Below are 19,625 nucleotides of genomic sequence, written 5' to 3'. Positions count from 1 at the left end.
AGCCAAGGGGAAGATTTATTTATTTATTTATTTTATTTTATTTTTCTATCCTCACCCAAGGACATTTTTTCATTTTTTGTTCAGATAGAGTGGGAGGGAGAGAGAGAGAGAGACATTGACGTGAAAGGGACACATTGAGTGGTTGCCACTCTCACAACCCAACCAGGCTGGAGACAAACTGCAATGGAGGTACATGCCCTTAGCAGGAACTGAACCCAGGTCTGTCTGGACCACAGGCCACCACTCTAACCGCTGAACCAAACTGGCCAGGGAGGAAGTTTTATTTTTTAATTAAAAGGATAACTGTGGTGATCAATAACATGTATAAGATATATAAGCACTTTTTAAAAAATTTTCTTAGAAAGGGAGAGAGAGTGGAAGGGATTGAGGGAGGGGGAAGAGAGACAGAGAGAGAAACATTGATGTGAGAGAGACACACATTGCTTGGTTGACTCCCACACGTGCCTTAACAGGGTCCAGAGATCAAACCTGCAACCCAGATATGTGCTCTTGACCAGGAATCAAACCTGCAACCCTTCCGTGTATGAGCTGATACTCTAACAGCTGAGTAACACAGACCAGGGCCACATTTTTTATTATATTGTTTTTATTGGCGGAACATGGAAGGAGAAAACATGACAGAATTACTGAGAGTTTGACATCTCATGGGTAATTTTCATAAGTGGAATATACTTTACCTATAAGTATGCCCTTATAAACTAGTAAAAGTGTATTACTCACAATGTTTTGTATATCATAACGCTCAGAAGCAAATGTGTAACCAAATAAAAATGACTCTGAGGAACTTAAGGTCTGCAGGTTGCATCTTGATGGCCTTTTCCAATTTGTATTCTTTCTAAAACATATTTCGATTTATATTTTGTTATTTTATTGTATATATTTCCTATAAACTACCACAAATCCTTTGCAGAACCAACATGCTATTAATTAATTGCTTAATTCTGTGCAGCTGCACTGAGCCAGGCCCCCTGCCAGATGCTGAGAATACAAAGATAAACACGACACAATCCCTTTTTTTAAAGAGTTGAAAATTCAGCCAAAGTAGCTCCCATTTTCATGGCACTTTGGAATACAGCAAGCTCTTCCACATTATCATATTTGATATACACACATGGGAAATTTAAAAAGTGCATTAGAAGTATGTTTACTCTTTCTGGGCACCGAACTGCAGCAATTATTTTGTTCAATAATAGATCCACTGGGAAGATGTAGCTAATGTGTGAAAACTCAAATCTGAATAGATGTGCTATTCTGAGAGAATAACGAAAACTTTGGTGAAGCTGACTTTGATTCTGCACCATGTCACTGGCTTTTGATTTTCATGAAGCAAAACACTTCTAACATGCTCAAAATCAGAGATCTGATGTCTATTATATGGATTATGACAATTGTGTACTACTTCCATGTAGCTTTGGAAAAGGCGGTGGCATGACCTCACATGGAATACAATGCCAATAACCTAGAGCCAGAGATCAGAAACTTGATACCATATTAAGAAAAGCCTCTAGTTTATTTATATTTTTGCCCTTAAATATTTAAACATTTTAAACATGTAAAGCAAAATATTTAATCACCATTTACTATATAATAGTAATATATATTCATTTTTTATTATATTATGCAAAATGGAAGCTATGACTATGTACATATCCTACTGCTATCCATGGTTTTCTGTTTTATTTGATCTCATTTGAAATAGATTTTAAAACAAGGCTATTTACTCTTTCGCTGTTTTGTTCGGCCCTTTACTCCATCGGTGAGGGAGGGAGCCCAGTTCTAGCGTACTTGAGGATGGACAGATGCATACACCTGACAAGGCACAATTGAGATTGGCAGCAGAGTGAATGCAGAGCAGCAAACTATATGCCAACGGCATGTGTGCTGATACCAGCTGTAATGACCCTAAAATGAATAAAAATTAAATGATCTCTCTTCTTAACATAGATTGGGAGCGTAATTTTAACATGGCTTTTGACTGACACATTTGTAGATGTTTAAATACTGTGAGCCAAACTATAATTTATGGAAATGAGATTTATAACATTTGATTTTTATTTTCTAAGACCACCTAAGAGACACGTGTTATGTGCTATATTCTAATGCCATGGGCACATTTTATGTGCTGGTGGCGACTGAGTCAGCATCTTCCTTCAGCAATACAGTGAATAGGAAATATGTTACTAAACTAATGGTAAAATCTGTAGGAATAGACTATATTTCAATGGTGGCAATATCACCTAAATGGGAAAAATTGGTTTGGATTGGAAGAATGTTATATATTACAGTGACTTATGGACATCAAAGGGTCACAGTGCATATGTAATTAATATACACTAATTGCTGGTATGAAAATTTTATGGGTGGAAAGTTAGGAAAAAAATGCATCTAAAAAGGCTGGCTGCTGGGATAGTAAACAATAATGGAAATAATTAAAAGTTTGAGATTGTGTAAATCCAGACATTTAGAGTTTGAAACCATAAACTTGGTTTCCTTAGATTAATTGATGAAGCAAAAAGGAAAACTTGGTTGAACTGGTAAAATTCAAACAAAATAGTTACAATACTACAGAAAATAATCACCTTCTACAGAATTTTCTAATGGTCTTCTTAATATAAGAAAACTGGAAAAAAATTACAGTTACAAAAAATTTCAAATATGTTCTACTACAACTTAGATTACTTTAGAAGTAAGTAAAGGATTAAAAGTATGGGCAAAATTACAAGTTTTTAATGTTTTAATTTTAATTTCAGAAGTAATAAAATATTTTAGAATTATTAATAAGATATTTTCAAATTTAAATGAGTAAAAAAAAAAAATCTCCTCAAACATAGTACTCCAAAAGTTGAGAAGCATTAAAGGTTAAGAAAATTTTTATTGCATGTTTGTTTTAATTATTGTTTCTATTTAAATTTAAATCAAAATGACAGCACTTGCAATTTATTGTAGCCATATTCCTCAATGACAATTATTTTTATGCAGGTTGTATGCTTACAAATAATCCAATGTGGTAAAATTCTTTAACATTACAAATAAACTAATCAGTTAAAATAAATTCTATTAGATTTAAGCATTTTGAAGTAAGTTAAAATGATATGTAGAAATAAATGGTTGTATACTGAAGCATTTTTGAAAGTTATTGAAAAATAAACCTTTGCTGAATTTTAATTAAAACTTATTATACAATAAAACCTTATTTGTAAAAACAAAAAGTTACATGTGTTTTAGAATCCAAATCTAGTATCTTTTCTGAACAATTATTTTTAACATAGCTACTAAACTAGTAAATTTTCTTTATAACATTTTATTCAAAAGTTTTCATTATATTTAAAATGTTTTATGCAGATATAATTTCTAGGCCAGTCAGTGTTTTTTGTTTTTGTTTTTTTGGTGGGGGGTTGTGCAATTTCAAGTTGGCCCATATTGAAAGAAGGAAGAATAAGTACAAAAATATGGTAGATAGGTAACATTATGAAGACATAGATAAAAACATAGAAATTGTCCACTATTATGTATACAAAATCTTACATTCTCAAAAATATCCTTATTCCAATTTTATTGAAAACAAATGAAGATAATGAAAATTCATTTTTCCAAAAATCATACTAATAGGAAACAACCAAATTGAAACAAAAAAAATGCATTTTATGATATATTTTTACCTACACATAAATGTAGACCTATGTGTGTGTGTGTGTGTGTGTGTGTGTGTGTGTGTGTGTGTATAATTGTTTATTAACTTATGTAAATCAGCTACTAGGTATGAGATCACATGCTAGGCTTCAAGGTAGCTATTAAAAGAAGAAAGGCTTTGGAAAGCAAAATATTCCAGGAAAAGGATACCTCATTGTGATTTAGATATGAACCTCAGCTTAAACTAACTGTACACTGAATATAAGGTACTAAATATAAGCACATGCACCGTGTTACATTTTCGAAGAAATAAATAGTTACAACAGAGGTGCTTGTCCAAGAAGAAACAGGAATGTAGCTAGTTAGCCTAGCTGCCGGGACACAAGTAATATCAGAAATGATAACAAAATTCTCTCAAGGGAAATATACAAGCCATGCAACCTAACCTGCCAACATCAGCTTACCTATCAGTATACTCCTGTTGATAGTGCAATTAAATATGTGACTAGAGAATATCAGAGTTACATTTGAACTGATCTACTTGCTAAAAAGCCTTATTTCTTAGTGCAAGTTTTAAAGTGGCATGGTGGGTTTTCAGATATGAGTACAAAATTTGAATTTGTGTTCTGCTGTGTATTGACTATCCTGTTCTGATCATCTTAGAAGTAGCCCAACATTGCCTACTTGTTTTTATAATTATCTTTGATAAGCTAGCATTTAAAAAAATTGGTAAAGTTTCGAGAAATGGTGGTTATTTTTATTAGAGAAGTGTTTCCTGAGTGTTCATTAGTTATTTCGTATTTCCTTCAGAGTTTCCCAGGCAAAATGCTGTCTTGAATAATACTATTGTAAAGTCATCTTCCAAGATAAACCTTGTGATGGGAAGGCATTCAATTGCTAATTGTCCTGGGTATCTTAATTTCCAAGTCAAAAAGTCAATCTAAAATAATAATTTATTTCAGAAGTTCCAAAAATAAAGGTTGGTTTGGGTTCCCTTACATTTTGCTGTGAAAGATAGAAAAAACAATTCTCAGCCCAGTTGGCAGGGCTCAGTGGATTGAGCATTGTCCCATGGACTGAGAAGTCTCTGTTCAATTGCTGGTCAGGGCACACGCTGGATCCCCAGTAGGGAGCATGCAGGAGGCAGCTGATAAATGTTTCTCTCTCACATCGATGTTTCTATCTCTCTCTCCCTTCCTCTCTCTATAAAAAAATCAATAAAATCATATTTAGAAAAAAAGAAAAATAAATTTTCAGACTACAGTTGCAGGATTTAGCAATAGGGGATATACATTGTTTAACAAAAAGTTACTGAACCTTGTGCTGTTTGCATCGGGTCTTCATAGGCCATTAAGTCTCCCTATAATTTTCTGTAAAAATTGGCACTTAACCAAATATACACATAAATCTTTAAAAAAATATTCTCTATTCCTTTCTTAGTTTCTAGAATTTCTTCTTAAAAATACTTGATTAATTTTCGAGCACTCAACTTGTTAAAGCTTATATACACTTATTTCAACAAGAACATCAACCACCAAGAAGCTTAAATATGCCGTGCCCTGTATTTCTTATCATAGACATGAATGGTGCTCATGTTATACCTAAAGCATGAGTGACTCGTGTCAAAATATGTTATAGAAACAGCCATAATCAGATTCTGTGAATTTAAGACTTGGGAGTTTTTAAATTCCACTTTTAAACCTATCTAAAATATACTGGTTAGGACACTATTTGTGCCATCTTAATTTACATATTCCCAAGGGAAAAAAATGTCTTCTTTGTCAGGTTGACTTATGATATGAATCGGGACAATTTTGAAAGTGAAATTGTTTGCTGGAATAACTAGCATAAACAAGAGTTTTCCTGGGAAATGAATATATGGTCACCTAACTCACATTTCAGATCAGCCAGATTTCCTAATTTATTCAAGCAGCAAAGACATTTAGAGAACGGAAACTGGATAGCTCCCGGAGACTCTAGAAAGACCAGGGAACCAGGCTGGGCACCCATCCAAAACAAAAGTGGACCCATAATCAAAACTGTTTGAAATCATGCTACAACACTCTTCTGTGGATGACAGTGCTCACACTGATTCAGCCTTGGACCCTGAGCAGAATCCCCTGCCACCACTGAGCTCCATGTTCCTTTCTGCTGGTGTGGCCACCACCGCCTGGGGTCATTCATTCATTCCTTGTCCCACTGTCCCAGGTCTAATTCCAAAATCCAGACAAGTGAATCTAATTGGCCAGGCTAAAATCATAAGATTTGCCCTAGCCACCCTGAGATTTAGGAAAACGGGTGTCTACTGTTTTTATCTTTTATGACAGTATTTGTGGTTGATGTCCAAACAAGACTTAAAAGGTGGGAAATTGACCGGTGTGAGGAATGGCGTAAGATTTCCCCAGAAGCACAGTGTACAACAAAGTATAATTTCCCAAGTTTGATGCCAAAGCCTATGATATTTTCACTGTTTTAGGCAACTGCTCATGTGAGATAATGTTTTTTCACAGCCTAATAGTCACCATTAAAGTAAAAATTGCCAATTCCAAGAGATTAGAAAATAACATATTTTCTACTTTAATAAATATTATTTCATTGTTTCCCTTGGGCAATCCAAAATGCCCTAGAGGATTTTCATTTTTCATGATAAAGAAATCAAGATTAGTGGTTAGTCCATAGTGCTTGTGCAGAAATCTAAAAGAGATTGTGTTGACCTTTGTCATCAGCTGATTAGACACTGTCCATCTGCATGATGTAACTTAATGGCCATCACAAAATGGTATCCACCTCTGTTAAATGTATCTTTCCACATGTCCTGCAACTAGTGTATGTGAGTCTACCTTTACAGATTTATTCCCCTAGATCAAGACTTTGTATATTCAAGAATCAAGAGTAAAAATGCAAATGATGTCATTGTTCATCTTATATTTTTGCATTCTGGTGTCTTGCTCACCGTAAGCATTATATGATATATGGTGTTTGTAGGGTATCAGTGTTTGTATACGACTTGCATGCACCTGCATGTGGTAAGGATGAATAAATACATGATTTTAATATTTTTTAAACACTGCTGAAACAGAATATGAGTAATATATTATTTTATTTTTTAATCCTCATCTAAACATATTTTTCCATTTATCATCAGATAGAGTGGGAAGGAGAGAGAGAGAGAGAGAGGGACAAAGAGAAACACTGATGTGAGAGAGACACAGCGACTGGTTGCCTCTTATAGGACCCAGGCCAGGGCCAGGGACTAACTGCAACTGAGGTACATACCCTTGACCGGAATGAATCCGAGATGCATTGGTCCGCTGGTGGACACTCCAGCCGCTGAACCAAACCGGCCAGGGCCCCATTTTTAAATGATGTATCACCTTGACATCATGTAAGCGCTCACAAAAAAAGAGTCAGCTTTGGGCCTGAAATAAGCCTCAAGGAACATATAGTAATGTATATGATAAAGATAATAACATAACTAGTGGGTCACAGACAGAAGTACAGAATGAAGAGATTTTACAAAAGAAAAAGGAGGAAGAAAGACAGTTCAGCCTCTTTAAAATTTTGCCACATCCGCCCTGGCCAGTTTGGCTCAGCGGTTAGAGCATCGGCCTGCGGTCCAGAGAGTCCTGGGTTCGGTTCCCGCTAAGGGCACGTACCTCGGTTGTCCCGGGCCCAGACCAGGTGCGGGTGGCAACCACTCGATGTGTCTCTTTTACGTCAATGTTTCTCTCTCTCTCTCTCTCTCTTCCTCTCTCTCCCTCCCACTCTATCTGAATAAAATTGGAAAAATGTCCTCAGATGAGGATAAAATAAATAAATAAAATTTTGCCACATCCTTGAAATGACTAACAGATTAACAAATCATATTTTTGTTTTTAAAGATTTTTAAATTCCAATCAATAACCTAAAGAGTTAACTTACTGTGTCTTTACACTTTCATGAGTTTTCATCTTTTATATTCACAGCAGTTAATTTCACAATGCACATTCTTTTAGAAAAGCAAAAAATGTCCCTATCATTAGCATCACCACACATTTATTTGTTATCAACCAGGTGCATGGTACTGTACTAACTCTTACGGGATGCAGAAAATGTAGGCTAGGAACTCATTTTCTAAAGAAAAAGGAAAATGTCATATCTATATATATATATGCATGACAATACAGGAGAAAATATATCAAGTGCACATAATGCATTGAACATGAAACCTAAAAGTCTACCTAAATTATTCTTATAGTATATTACTTTCCCAAGTTCCTAGTTTGTGAAATTATCCTGTATATGAACTTTCTAACTCTGTGTTCTGTTCCACTCAATTCATAACTAACTCCATACTGCATTGTTTTACTGTTGGAGTGTATATGTCACACCATACTTATATATAACCAGTATTCTGCTAGGTGACAGATATAAAAAGATAAAATGATTTGCTCACTGTCCTCAGGAATATTACACTCTAGTGTGGAATCAATGTTTCAAATAAGTAATTAAAACACACACACACGCACACATATTTAGTAGTCATTCCACTAAATGCATTAAGGCAAAAGAGAGTAAAAGCACAGATGTCTTAATCTGGAAAAGATTTTTTAAAAAGTGATTTTAAGCTAAAATAATATCTTAAAAGTAAAATAAAATTGAAAAAGGCAAATAATGTAGTAATAAGTAATTATAAATTAAAATTAATTTGCTCAAGTAAATGGGTAAGCATTGGCTTTACTTTAAAAGTACAAAAATGAGTGGAAAATATTTAAAATGATAATAAGTAGTGTTGGCAGTGTTTTAGAAAAATGGCAAATCTTGTGGAGTATAAATTGGCAAAAATTTTGAGTAGGCAATTTGTCAAATTTTCATAAAAAGTTTTAATATTTTTTCCACATTTTGACCTGGTAATTCTAGTTCTAGAAATCTGAAATAAGAAGATAAATAATAATGTTCACAGTGATTTATGTATAAGGTTGTTCTTTACAGCATTACTTTGGATAGCAAAAGTTTTAGTAAGAATTAAATATCCAACAATGTGGAATTAGTTCAATGAATTATTTTATGCCATACAAAGGAATTGAGCCTGTAATATAATATAGTAGTAGATGCTTGTTAACTTTCAAATTTTTTCATAAATATATGTAAAGTATAAAAAGAATATTATAAAATATATGTGAGTATGTGTACACTAGTAATTTCTGAGTATTTATCTTAAATATATAATACATACTTTGTAGGAAACAAAAACAGAGCTTGTTTCAGTGATTATCTATAGGTCTTATAAGTTACATAATGAGAAGTAGAGTCAATCCTTAATGGTATATACTTACGCACCAATTAATGTAAGTAATTCTACAAATTTCAGTGTAGTCTAATATACTATAATATAGCATAGCATAGTATACACCTTAGAGTAGTCCCCTTTATAGGCAAAATTTGGGTTGCCTAACTAATGTTAAATTATAAAAAGAAATAAATTAGGATTTCCTTACATATAAATTTATACTTTTCCAATAGTCCAAAATAGTTATTCACATAAGCTTCATTAAACAAAAGAGACTATGAGCAAACCAGTTCCACTGCAACATGGCCAAACATATAACCTACAGCAACATAAATTAAAAGTGATATAAACATGACAAAATGATACTTCAGGACACAACATAAAAATGTAAAAGTGTTTTGATGTGTTTTCCTGGGTTTGCTGTTTATTTGATGATACATTTATTTATTTATTTATTTTTTATTTTATTTTATTTTTTTAATCCTCACCCGAGGACATCTTTCGATATTTTGTTCAGATAGAGTGAGAGGGAGAGAGAGAGAGAGAAGCACCGACGTGAAAGCGACACATCGAGTGGCTGCCACCCACACGACCCAACCAGGGCTGGGGACAAACTGCAACCAAGGTACATGCCCTTAGCGGGAACTGAACCAGGGTCTCTCCGGACCGCAGGCTGACACTCTAACCGCTGAGCCAAACCGGCCAGGGCTGATGATACATTTAAAAACTAGCTACATTTTGAAAAGCAATTTACTATAAAATAATTATTTTAAAAATATTTTATAATTTGCCTTCTGAAGTCATATAATGTGATCGTCTTTTTAGCACTCAATTCCTAGAATAATATTTACAATCTACAAAAAATTGAATATGAAGAGAGGGAAATCTTACATTCTAACCGCATTATAGCCATAGCCGATTTATGTCCCCATCTCTTAGTTTATAATTGTTATAACAAAAGGAAGAATTCCAACAACCCCTTTATCCTGTGAGACCTAGGGACTGATATTAGTAGATTAAACTCTGAACTAGTGAATTTTATTCTTCAGTGGTAATTACATTTATTATTGGCTTTAAGTGCTTAAGCAAATACACTAACACAATATTCTAAGTTCAAATTTTAAAACGTAGCAGAAGGAGGCACTGGGCCTTTTCCAAAATTACTTATGAAGAATTTTGGTTTCAGAAAAAAAAATAGCTAGAAGGGACTAAACGATCCACAGACTCCAATGACTTAATCTACTATTAAGAAACTAACTTAGGGGGAGCTTAACTAAGGTAGCACCATTGCATATTGATAACATTTAGGGATTTTGGAATGAGAGTAAAAGTTTAGCTCATGTGTCTGTGGCTTTGTTACCTTTGGTAAAGTCATTGATACTATTTTAATCTTGGTAAATTTCTCAATATTTCTTACTTTCAATCTCCTCATCTATAAAATAGAATAAAATATCAAATCTACTATACACCAATCAGTTATTATTGGTATATTATCATTATTATTATTTTTAAATCCTCAGCTGAGGTTATGGTTACTGATTTTAGAGAATACAGAGAGAGAGAGAGGACCCGAGAAACATCAAGGTGAGAGAAAAACTTCAGTTGCCTCCCATATGCACCCCAACCAGAGATGGAACCCACAACCTAGGTATGTGCCCTGACCAAGAATCAAACCATAACCTTTGTGGTGCATGAGATGATGCTCCAACCAACTAAGTCACTGGGCCTAGGTGGTGTCTTGTTTTTTAATTCACAATCTAGAATAAAAAAGTGTGAATAAGGAAAGACTAATGATAGGCTTACTACATATAATTTTGTATTTCTTAAAAAAAAAGTATTACTAGTATTATTAAAAATTAAAACAATACTTTAAAAATCATTGTAAAGATTAAATAAACTGAAGAGTAAAAATATATTAATGATTGCTGTATATTCTACTTTTTCATCATAAATATGTGGTGCACATATAGAAACATCTGGAAATTTGATACCACTTGGGGAAAAGTAGATAACTAATTGATAATTCCTTTTTTAATCTTAATGATCTTGTGATGTGTACATCTAACTTTTGTCACTTGATTGATGTACCTATGTTTCTGAGGAGGAATAAGAAAATTCAAACATTTACTGGTACAAATGAAATCTTTCTGGCCACAGCCCAGAAATAAAACTACAGCCCTGAGCAAATACAAATTCTCATCATCATCTGTAGTGTCCTTTATCTCTGGTTCCTGAGATCATCGGTTATGAGAGGCAATGCAATTGAAATAGTTCACTTGAGCTCAACTAGATATAGTAGAACCCTTTTAAGAAGAGTTCATCCCTAAGAAATGTTCCCTTAAGGCATTAGAAATGTTTAGATCATGTACACATTCCCATATTTTAAAATTTCCCTTAAGGAAATGTACTGTTATACATACTATAAGAGTGGTGGGTATGCTTTTCTAGATTACTTCATTTCTCTAAAATATATTTATTATGAAAGTTACTTGAAGAAAAATTTTGTTAGCTAATAAGGGTACATTTGTGTGTGTGTGTGTGTGCATGTGTGTGTGTGTGTGTGTGTTCTTTGCTTGCAGTTTTGCAGTCGTATCTTTATATAGGTGATATAACCCTTATACTTTCTTCTGAGGATTGGTTCCTCATCTGGGCACCACCACACTTCTTTCTTAGACGGCAGAGATAAGAAACTATTTGAGGAGGTTAGGAGTGGAAAAAATGGTAACATATCTAAATAAGAAAATGTCCTGATTGTAAATTTTCTAATATGATTGGTGCTTTGAGAGGAAAGAGCAATCAGGGGTGAAAGAGGTACAGAATTTAAAGGGTGAGGGAGGGGGATAAAATCTGAATACCAATTGCCTATTACATCAATTCTGTTCACTTAAAATCAACTTTGTTCTTTGCGTCTCTTCACATAAAGTATTTATTTACCAAGTTGAATAAACAAGACCAATTAATTTTAAAAGTGTGATTTTAGAAGATTACTATCAACATTTTTCTTTCTAAATAGCCAGCGTTTCTTCTGTCTCTTGTTCAAAGTTTTTCCTCCTATCTATCGCAGACACTGCACGAAGTACCCTGCTTTCCCAGTCTGTTTCCGGGGAACAGACTGAGAAAGTTTCAGAACTGAGTCCCATTACAAAAAAAGCAAAAACAATAAACTTCTTTCTGTCTAGCTCCTTTATATCTGCAGTTCTCAATTGCATAAAATTTTTTGATAAAATAGTTTCAAATTGATTATATTTTTTCTTCTTTCTATATGTGGTAATGGGTTAAATTAAAAGAGTGGGATTGTTTTAGCAGTGTTATAGGTTGCCTGAAAAAGGGACCTCAATCCTCTCTCTCTCTCTCTCTCTCTCTCTCTCTCTCTCTCTCTCACACATACACACACACACACACACGCACACATTGACTTGAGCCTTTATCCACACCCCCACTGATTTTCACCAGATGATCACAACACATTTGATTATATAAAAATATTACATATGGATATGAAAACTGCCCCCTTTAAGAATTGGCTTCTAACCAAGAAAAAAAAAAATCTATTCTACACTTCCTTGAATATCCCCAACCACAGGCCTTTCCCAAAGTCTTTCACTCCTAGCTTTTTTAAAATGCATGCATCCTTCAATATTTGATCTTTTAAGCAGATTAGCAAGCTTGTAACAGCTGTCCAACTCATGTAAGACCTAACTAAAAGGGAAATTGATATAAACATATGATCTCTGTTTTGACAAAAGAAAGGACCAAACAAAACATTTTTTTAATGTCCTTTAACTTCTAAGCCTAAAATGATGCACAATTTTTAGAGCGTAGTGAGGTAAAAGGTGTCGATTTTGATAAGTAAAGTCAGCAAAACAGCCATCTGAGAGGCAGCATTTTCACATTTTCACATTCTCTCTGGTCACAGATGTTTGTAGAACTTGGTTTTTATAAACTCCCTCTAAGTTTGAGGACTCCATTGATGCCTTCCCTTGGAAAAGCCTGTACACTGCTCTTTCTCAGCACAAGTGACCGAGCACGGAGAGCAACTGCCAGCTACCTGCAGACAGAGTGCCCCCTCCCCCCACCGCACCCCCAGCCTTAGAGACCGCAGATTGCTATCTCCTCCTCTCAAAATGCAACTGGTTATTTACTTGTATGCATGTTAAATTAGCAGGAACGGCTGCGGAAACTTTGTGAGCCAGTGACTATGTGTGAGTGAGTGAGTGTGTGTGTGTGTGTGTGTGTGTGTGTGTGTGAAGGGGGTGGGGTGCATTCTGTCTGCCAGTGGATTTTTAAGGGCACTCAGGAATGAGATCGGGATTTTTCCCTGCCCCCTCCCTCCTTTTCCAGTTCTCAGTGAAATCTTTCAGATCTGGAATCAAAGATGTTAGCGTGCATTGTGTTTTCACCCTGTGGACTTAAATAACATTCAAGAAAAATCAGAGAAACCTAACTCTCAATGACCAAATTGACTAAAATTCTATACCAAGTTTTAAAAAGGAAAGAATGTGCCTAAATTATACACCTTGAGACAAAAATCCATAGCCAATTCTGCTATTATATAAAATATAAGATATGAATATGTTCCAAATAGCTACTTTCAACATACCCTCCCCCAAAAAAGGTTTCAAAGACATCAAGTAGCATAAAACACACTGTACTGCAGAGACAGAAGAAATGCATTTAAAGCACCGATGAAAATGGCGTGCAGTATAATTACCTCAAATTGCTGTTCGCTTGACACCCTGACACTAATTTTATTCAAGCCATTGGGAAATAAATGTTTTAAAAGCACTTCTTTCCAAATGCTGGAGCTAGTGGGTGCTGCGAGGTCATTAAGGAAAGGAAAGGGTAAAGTTTCCACCATGCAAAAAGAATCAAATAATCCATTTAAAATAAGAGTCTATGTGGATCCACAGCCTTTAATGCCCACATTTTTAACGCTTGCCCTGTACGTGGATTGATTTCTTTTTTTCCTTCAGCATTCCCTCACCAGATGGATTTTTGCTACTGCAGATCAGCAGAGGGTGTCAGATCTTTCAGAGTGCACCAGGCTGGAACAAGCAGAGCTTCTTAGCAACTCTCTTCGTTCGCCCTCCCCATTCTCGCGCTCTCTTCCTCCCTCAGACAACTCGCCCCCCGCCCTCCGCCCCCTCCACGTAATTCCGAAAGAGCAGAAGCAAGAGAAGGAGAACAAGAAACAAGCTAGTAGCCGAGATCCAGAGCCCAGGGAGGGGGGGAAAGGCTTAGAGGACTGAAGGGAAGGAAACGAAAAGGATGGACAGCTACAAAACGCGGCGATTGCGGAAATTTTCCAGCGCCATTGGCTCGGCAGCGTGAGTCCTTCTGTCGGGCGTGATTTCAGCACCGGGGGGACTGGACAGCACCTCGGGGGGGACTTCTGGGCAACCCACAGCTACAGCAAGAACTCCATCAGCAGCCTCAACAACAGAAGCCGCGGAAAGCCCTGCTTTGTATCAGAGGCAAGGTCAGTCCGACGCACAGCCATGCACAGGCAGTGCGCCTGTACTACGCTGCAAACCCTCTGCTTGTTTCTCTAACATGCACTTGCTTCTAATTACTAGCATTGTTCCCATCCTGATTAGTGAGGACCACTAGACGAGATTCTGTTAAGTATGCATTTTTAATTTGTACGTATATATTTAACTTCTTTTTTAAAGGTTGAGGGGAAGTGGGGTTATTTTTCTACTTTTTTTTTTTTTTTTTGCTTGCCTTGCACTACGTGCCTGGATAGTTTGTGGATATAATTATTGACTGGCGCCTGGGTTGTTGCAGTGCGGGGGGGTTAGGGAGGAAGAAATCCACCCCCACCCCCCCAAACCCTTTTCTTTTCCTTCCCTGGGTTCGGACATTGGAGCACTAAATGAACTTGAATTGTGTCTGTGGCGAGCAGGATGGTCGCTGTTACTTTGTGATGAGATCGGGATGAATTGTTCGCTTTAAAAATGCTGCTTTGGATTCTGTTGCTGGAGACGTCTCTTTGTTTTGCCGCTGGAAACGTTACAGGGGACGTTTGCAAAGAGAAGATCTGTTCCTGCAATGAGATAGAAGGGGACCTACACGTAGACTGTGAAAAAAAGGGCTTTACAAGTCTGCAGCGATTCACCGCCCCGACTTCCCAGTTTTACCATCTATTTCTGCATGGCAATTCCCTCACTCGACTTTTCCCTAATGAGTTTGCTAACTTTTATAATGCGGTTAGTTTGCACATGGAAAACAATGGCTTGCATGAAATCGTTCCTGGGGCTTTTCTGGGGCTGCAGTTGGTGAAAAGGTTGCATATCAACAACAACAAGATCAAATCTTTTCGAAAGCAGACTTTTCTGGGGCTGGACGATCTGGAATACCTTCAGGCTGATTTCAATTTATTACGGGATATAGATCCGGGGGCCTTCCAAGACTTAAACAAGCTGGAGGTACTCATTTTAAACGACAATCTCATCAGTACCCTACCTGCAAACGTGTTCCAGTATGTGCCCATCACCCACCTCGACCTCCGGGGAAACAGGCTGAAAACGCTGCCCTATGAGGAGGTCTTGGAGCAAATCCCTGGCATTGCCGAGATCCTGCTAGAGGATAACCCGTGGGACTGCACCTGTGATCTGCTCTCCCTGAAAGAATGGCTCGAAAACATTCCCAAAAATGCCCTGATCGGCCGAGTGGTTTGCGAAGCCCCCACTAGACTGCAGGGTAAAGACCTCAATGAAACCACTGAACAGGACTTGTGCCCTTTGAAAAACAGAGTGGATTCTAGTCTTCCGGCGCCCCCTGCCCAAGAAGAGACCTTCGCTCCTGGCCCCCTGCCAACTCCTTTCAGGACAAATGGGCAAGAGGATCATGCCACCCCAGGGTCTGCTCCAAACGGAGGTACAAAGATCCCAGGCAACTGGCAGATCAAAATCAGACCCACGGCAGCGATAGCGACCGGCAGTGCCCGAAAGAAACCCCCAGCCAATGGCTTGCCCTGCCCTGGAGGCTGCAGCTGCGACCACATCCCAGGGTCGGGTTTAAAGATGAACTGCAACAACCGGAACGTGAGCAGCTTGGCTGATTTGAAGCCCAAGCTCTCCAACGTGCAGGAGCTTTTCTTGCGAGATAACAAAATCCACAGCATCCGAAAATCACACTTTGTGGATTACAAGAATCTCATTCTGTTGGATCTGGGCAACAATAACATTGCCACTGTCGAGAACAATACTTTTAAGAACCTTTTGGACCTCAGGTGGCTGTATATGGATAGCAACTATCTGGACACACTGTCCCGGGAGAAATTCGCCGGGCTGCAAAACCTCGAGTACCTGAACGTGGAGTACAACGCGATCCAGCTCATCCTTCCAGGCACCTTCAATGTCATGCCTAAACTGAGGATCCTCATTCTCAACAACAACTTGCTGAGGTCCCTCCCCGTGGACGTGTTCGCTGGGGTCTCTCTGTCTAAGCTCAGCCTGCATAATAATTACTTCATGTACCTCCCGGTGGCAGGGGTGCTGGACCAATTAACTTCCATCATCCAGATAGACCTGCACGGAAACCCTTGGGAGTGCTCTTGCACCATTGTGCCTTTCAAGCAATGGGCAGAACGCCTAGGTTCCGAAGTGCTGATGAGCGACCTCAAGTGTGAGACGCCAGTGAACTTCTTTAGGAAAGATTTCATGCTCCTCTCGAATGACGAGATCTGCCCCCAGCTGTACGCGAGGATCTCGCCCACTTTAACTTCACACAATAAAAACAGCACCGGGTTGGCGGAGACTGGGACGCACTCCAACTCTTACCTAGACACCAGCAGGGTGTCCATCTCGGTGCTGGTCCCGGGACTGCTGCTGGTGTTTGTCACCTCCGCCTTCACTGTGGTGGGCATGCTCGTGTTTATCCTGAGGAATCGCAAGCGGTCCAAGAGAAGAGACGCCAACTCTTCGGCGTCCGAAATTAATTCCCTACAGACAGTCTGTGACTCTTCCTACTGGCACAATGGGCCTTACAACGCAGATGGGGCACACAGAGTGTATGACTGTGGCTCCCACTCGCTCTCAGACTGAGACCCCAGCCCCGGTAGAGCAGGGGAGGGGGAAGGCGATACTCCCTCACCCCACACCCGGCCGGCGTCCTGAGGGTCAGAATAGCCCAGATCCAAGTCCGGTGAGCCCCAGGGCTTGATGGACAGCAGCAAATGAGTAACTGTGAACTCGCTCAGCTGAGAGGGTCTGATTCCTTAGCTGCCTCTGGAAACAAAGGGCGGACTGTGGCTTGGAGGGTGCTGCCAAATCGCTCTTTGCTGCGAGCCCCCTTTTGACAAAGCCCAGCAGGGGCCCTGCTCGAAGAACTGGCAGAGCGCTGGCCCTCAGCGGAGGCACTGTTGGGGAGGACTGTCGTGATCCTATCCATATATCCATATACTCACATCTATATAGAGAGATAGATATCTATTTTTCCCCTGTGGATTAGCCCCGCGAGGAGTGGGGCGTGATAGTTCCCTGTTGGCTACGCAGGGATGGGCAGTTGCACGAAGGCATGAATGTATTGTAAATAAGTAACTTTGACTTCTGAGAAAAACAAAAAGTGCTGCATGGCTCGCATGGATTCCACGCTCTCCAGGGACGCTGCCCTCCCCCGCGACTGGAGAGAGCGTCATGTTCACAGCACCCGCCCTCTTACCTGATAAGTCCCATCGTATCAAACTTTCTATAAACAAAATACAGTATAATCAGAAGTGCCATTTCGCCATTATTTGTGATCGGTAGGCAGTTCAGAGAGTACGTTTACTGTGAAAAAAAAAATGTTAAGGTTTTATTTAAGACATTTGCATGACTAATCATCAGTCCGTTTTATGAGTTAAAACTGTATTTTGTTGAGACGTTTCTATGGGTTGTTTTGGGTTCGTCCTTTTATTTTGATGGTGGTTTGTTTTGTTTTTGTTTTTGTTTTGGCGGGGGGATATTTTTCTATACATTTCCAATAAGGCCTTCCATCTGAATGTAAAATAAGTACCCATGATTTCTATTATAGTATCGGTGTAATTATTTAAAAGAAGAAAAGATTTGAGGCAGTTAAGCATGACCAATTAATGTCACTCTAGTGCTTAGGCTGCGATCCTATGGTAGCAATTCTGTGCTGGTGTAAATCTTACTTAAAAAGTAGGAAAAAAAGAACCAAGGAAGCACGTGAAACTTACTAATTCTATTCAAGGATTTTATAATGGCATATTTTTTCAGTATTAAAGTGAAAATGTTTTCAACTCTGGGTCTTTACATTTTTCCAGCTTCACATTTGCAACTGCTAAATTGGATTTGCGGTGGAAGGGACGGGAGAGGGGGTGGGCGGCGGGGGGTGGGTCCCTTCAAGAGCTACTTTAAGGCTCTTCCTCTAATCCTATTGCTTAGCTTTTTACCTTTTACGTAGCTCCCCTCCCCCTCCATCCCTGCCCGGACTTTTCCAGCTTTCCTTGTGGATTAAGTAATGTCTACAGCGCCCTCCCCCCGCCCCTTTCCTTATGCAGCACCGAAACCCTTTATTAATACTGGAAATCCCTCCTGCTGCTGCTGCTGCCGCCGCCGCTGCTGCTGCTGCACACACTGCAGATATACTAAGGATGTTAGTAAAGATTTGATTTAATTGACTGCCTAGATCGGTCTCATTAAGCAGAGTGGAGATTTCATTGGTCAGCATTCTTCAATGAAAGGCAGCCTTAATGACTGGCATTTGAGACGCTGCTGGCGTTTTGAATTCAACATCTGCTAAAAACGGTAAAACTAATTAATGCCCACTCACCCTCCCCGCCCCAGCAACTGCATATTGAAATTTGTTAAAACACTCATCTTTATGGAAATTAATCATTATCTCAAAGAAGTGTTTCTATTCCATAATTCGGATTTCTGGTTGTGACCCAATAATTAACAAGAAAAAGCACTGAACTATTTTAATTTTATGAGTCAATGTAACTCTGGCCTCAATTTATATTCCTCTGGGATTTCTAAGCAGTCTATTTTATTAGCAGTTAAGGGACAAAAAAACAAACAAAACTACACATATTGATGGGTTCTGCATTCCACCACATATCCACCATTGAGAAGTGTTAAAAGACTTCAGACCACAGATTAGGAAAAAATAAATTAGAGGATTGTAAATGAGTTAATGAAAGCCCCAGAGCAGCTGTAAGAAGATTTGCCTTCTAGAACTCATATTCTAGAGAAGTAATTTCCCAGAACAGTGATACAGTGATGTTCTGGAGTATGTATTATTTATTTTAAAGCTTTTTAAATAAAATCTTTATTATAAACCATGACTACTCCTAAGGCCATTCATCATTTTCTCTCCTGATTCTTTTGTTTGTGGACTACATTTCATAGTGGTGAAATTGTAACCTACAAATATTATGAGTTGCTTTTTATTTATTATTCATATGAAGGCCTTAATTCCTTTCATGGAAAGTACAACTGGGTTCTGGTATGCCATGGACAGACTTATTTGTGATGGAAAAGTTGGGAAGGGGACGAGTCATGTATTCAACAATATTATGACCTTAAGAAGGCAAAAAAAAGATGGCAGATGTTCTAAGTCTCTGGTGGAAAGTGACACTTAATAAAAGATACCTAGTGAGGCATGATAGTAATTTAAAAACTGATACATAACTAATCTAAGTCATAAAACTAGAACTTCTCTTAGAACTTGTGCACTGGGGCAAGAACTTTCCTTCTTA

General features: G+C 38.0%; 1 protein-coding gene across 1 annotated transcript; it reads left to right on the top strand.

The window, feature by feature from the left end:
- The first annotated feature begins 13,940 nt into the window (after positions 1-13,940).
- SLITRK1 (SLIT and NTRK like family member 1) lies at positions 13,941-19,211 on the top strand. The gene is made up of 2 exons (XM_036250214.1): positions 13,941-14,399; positions 14,826-19,211. Exon 2 carries the CDS (start codon positions 14,878-14,880, stop codon positions 16,966-16,968), a length of 2,091 nt encoding a protein of 696 aa, XP_036106107.1. The 5' UTR covers positions 13,941-14,399; positions 14,826-14,877; the 3' UTR covers positions 16,969-19,211.
- Positions 19,212-19,625: the final 414 nt, after the last annotated feature.

Source organism: Molossus molossus, unplaced genomic scaffold (assembly GCF_014108415.1).
Source record: "Molossus molossus isolate mMolMol1 unplaced genomic scaffold, mMolMol1.p scaffold_m16_p_9, whole genome shotgun sequence".
NCBI classification, from domain to species: Eukaryota; Metazoa; Chordata; class Mammalia; order Chiroptera; family Molossidae; genus Molossus; species Molossus molossus.
The sequence above is the reverse complement of the archived record's forward strand: the minus strand, read 5'-3'. Positions and strand labels throughout refer to the sequence as shown.

Excerpts from the sequence above, each read along its gene's own strand:
- SLITRK1 (XM_036250214.1), top strand. The coding sequence starts at position 14,878 with ATGCTGCTTTGGATTCTGTTGCTGGAGACGTCTCTTTGTTTTGCCGCT.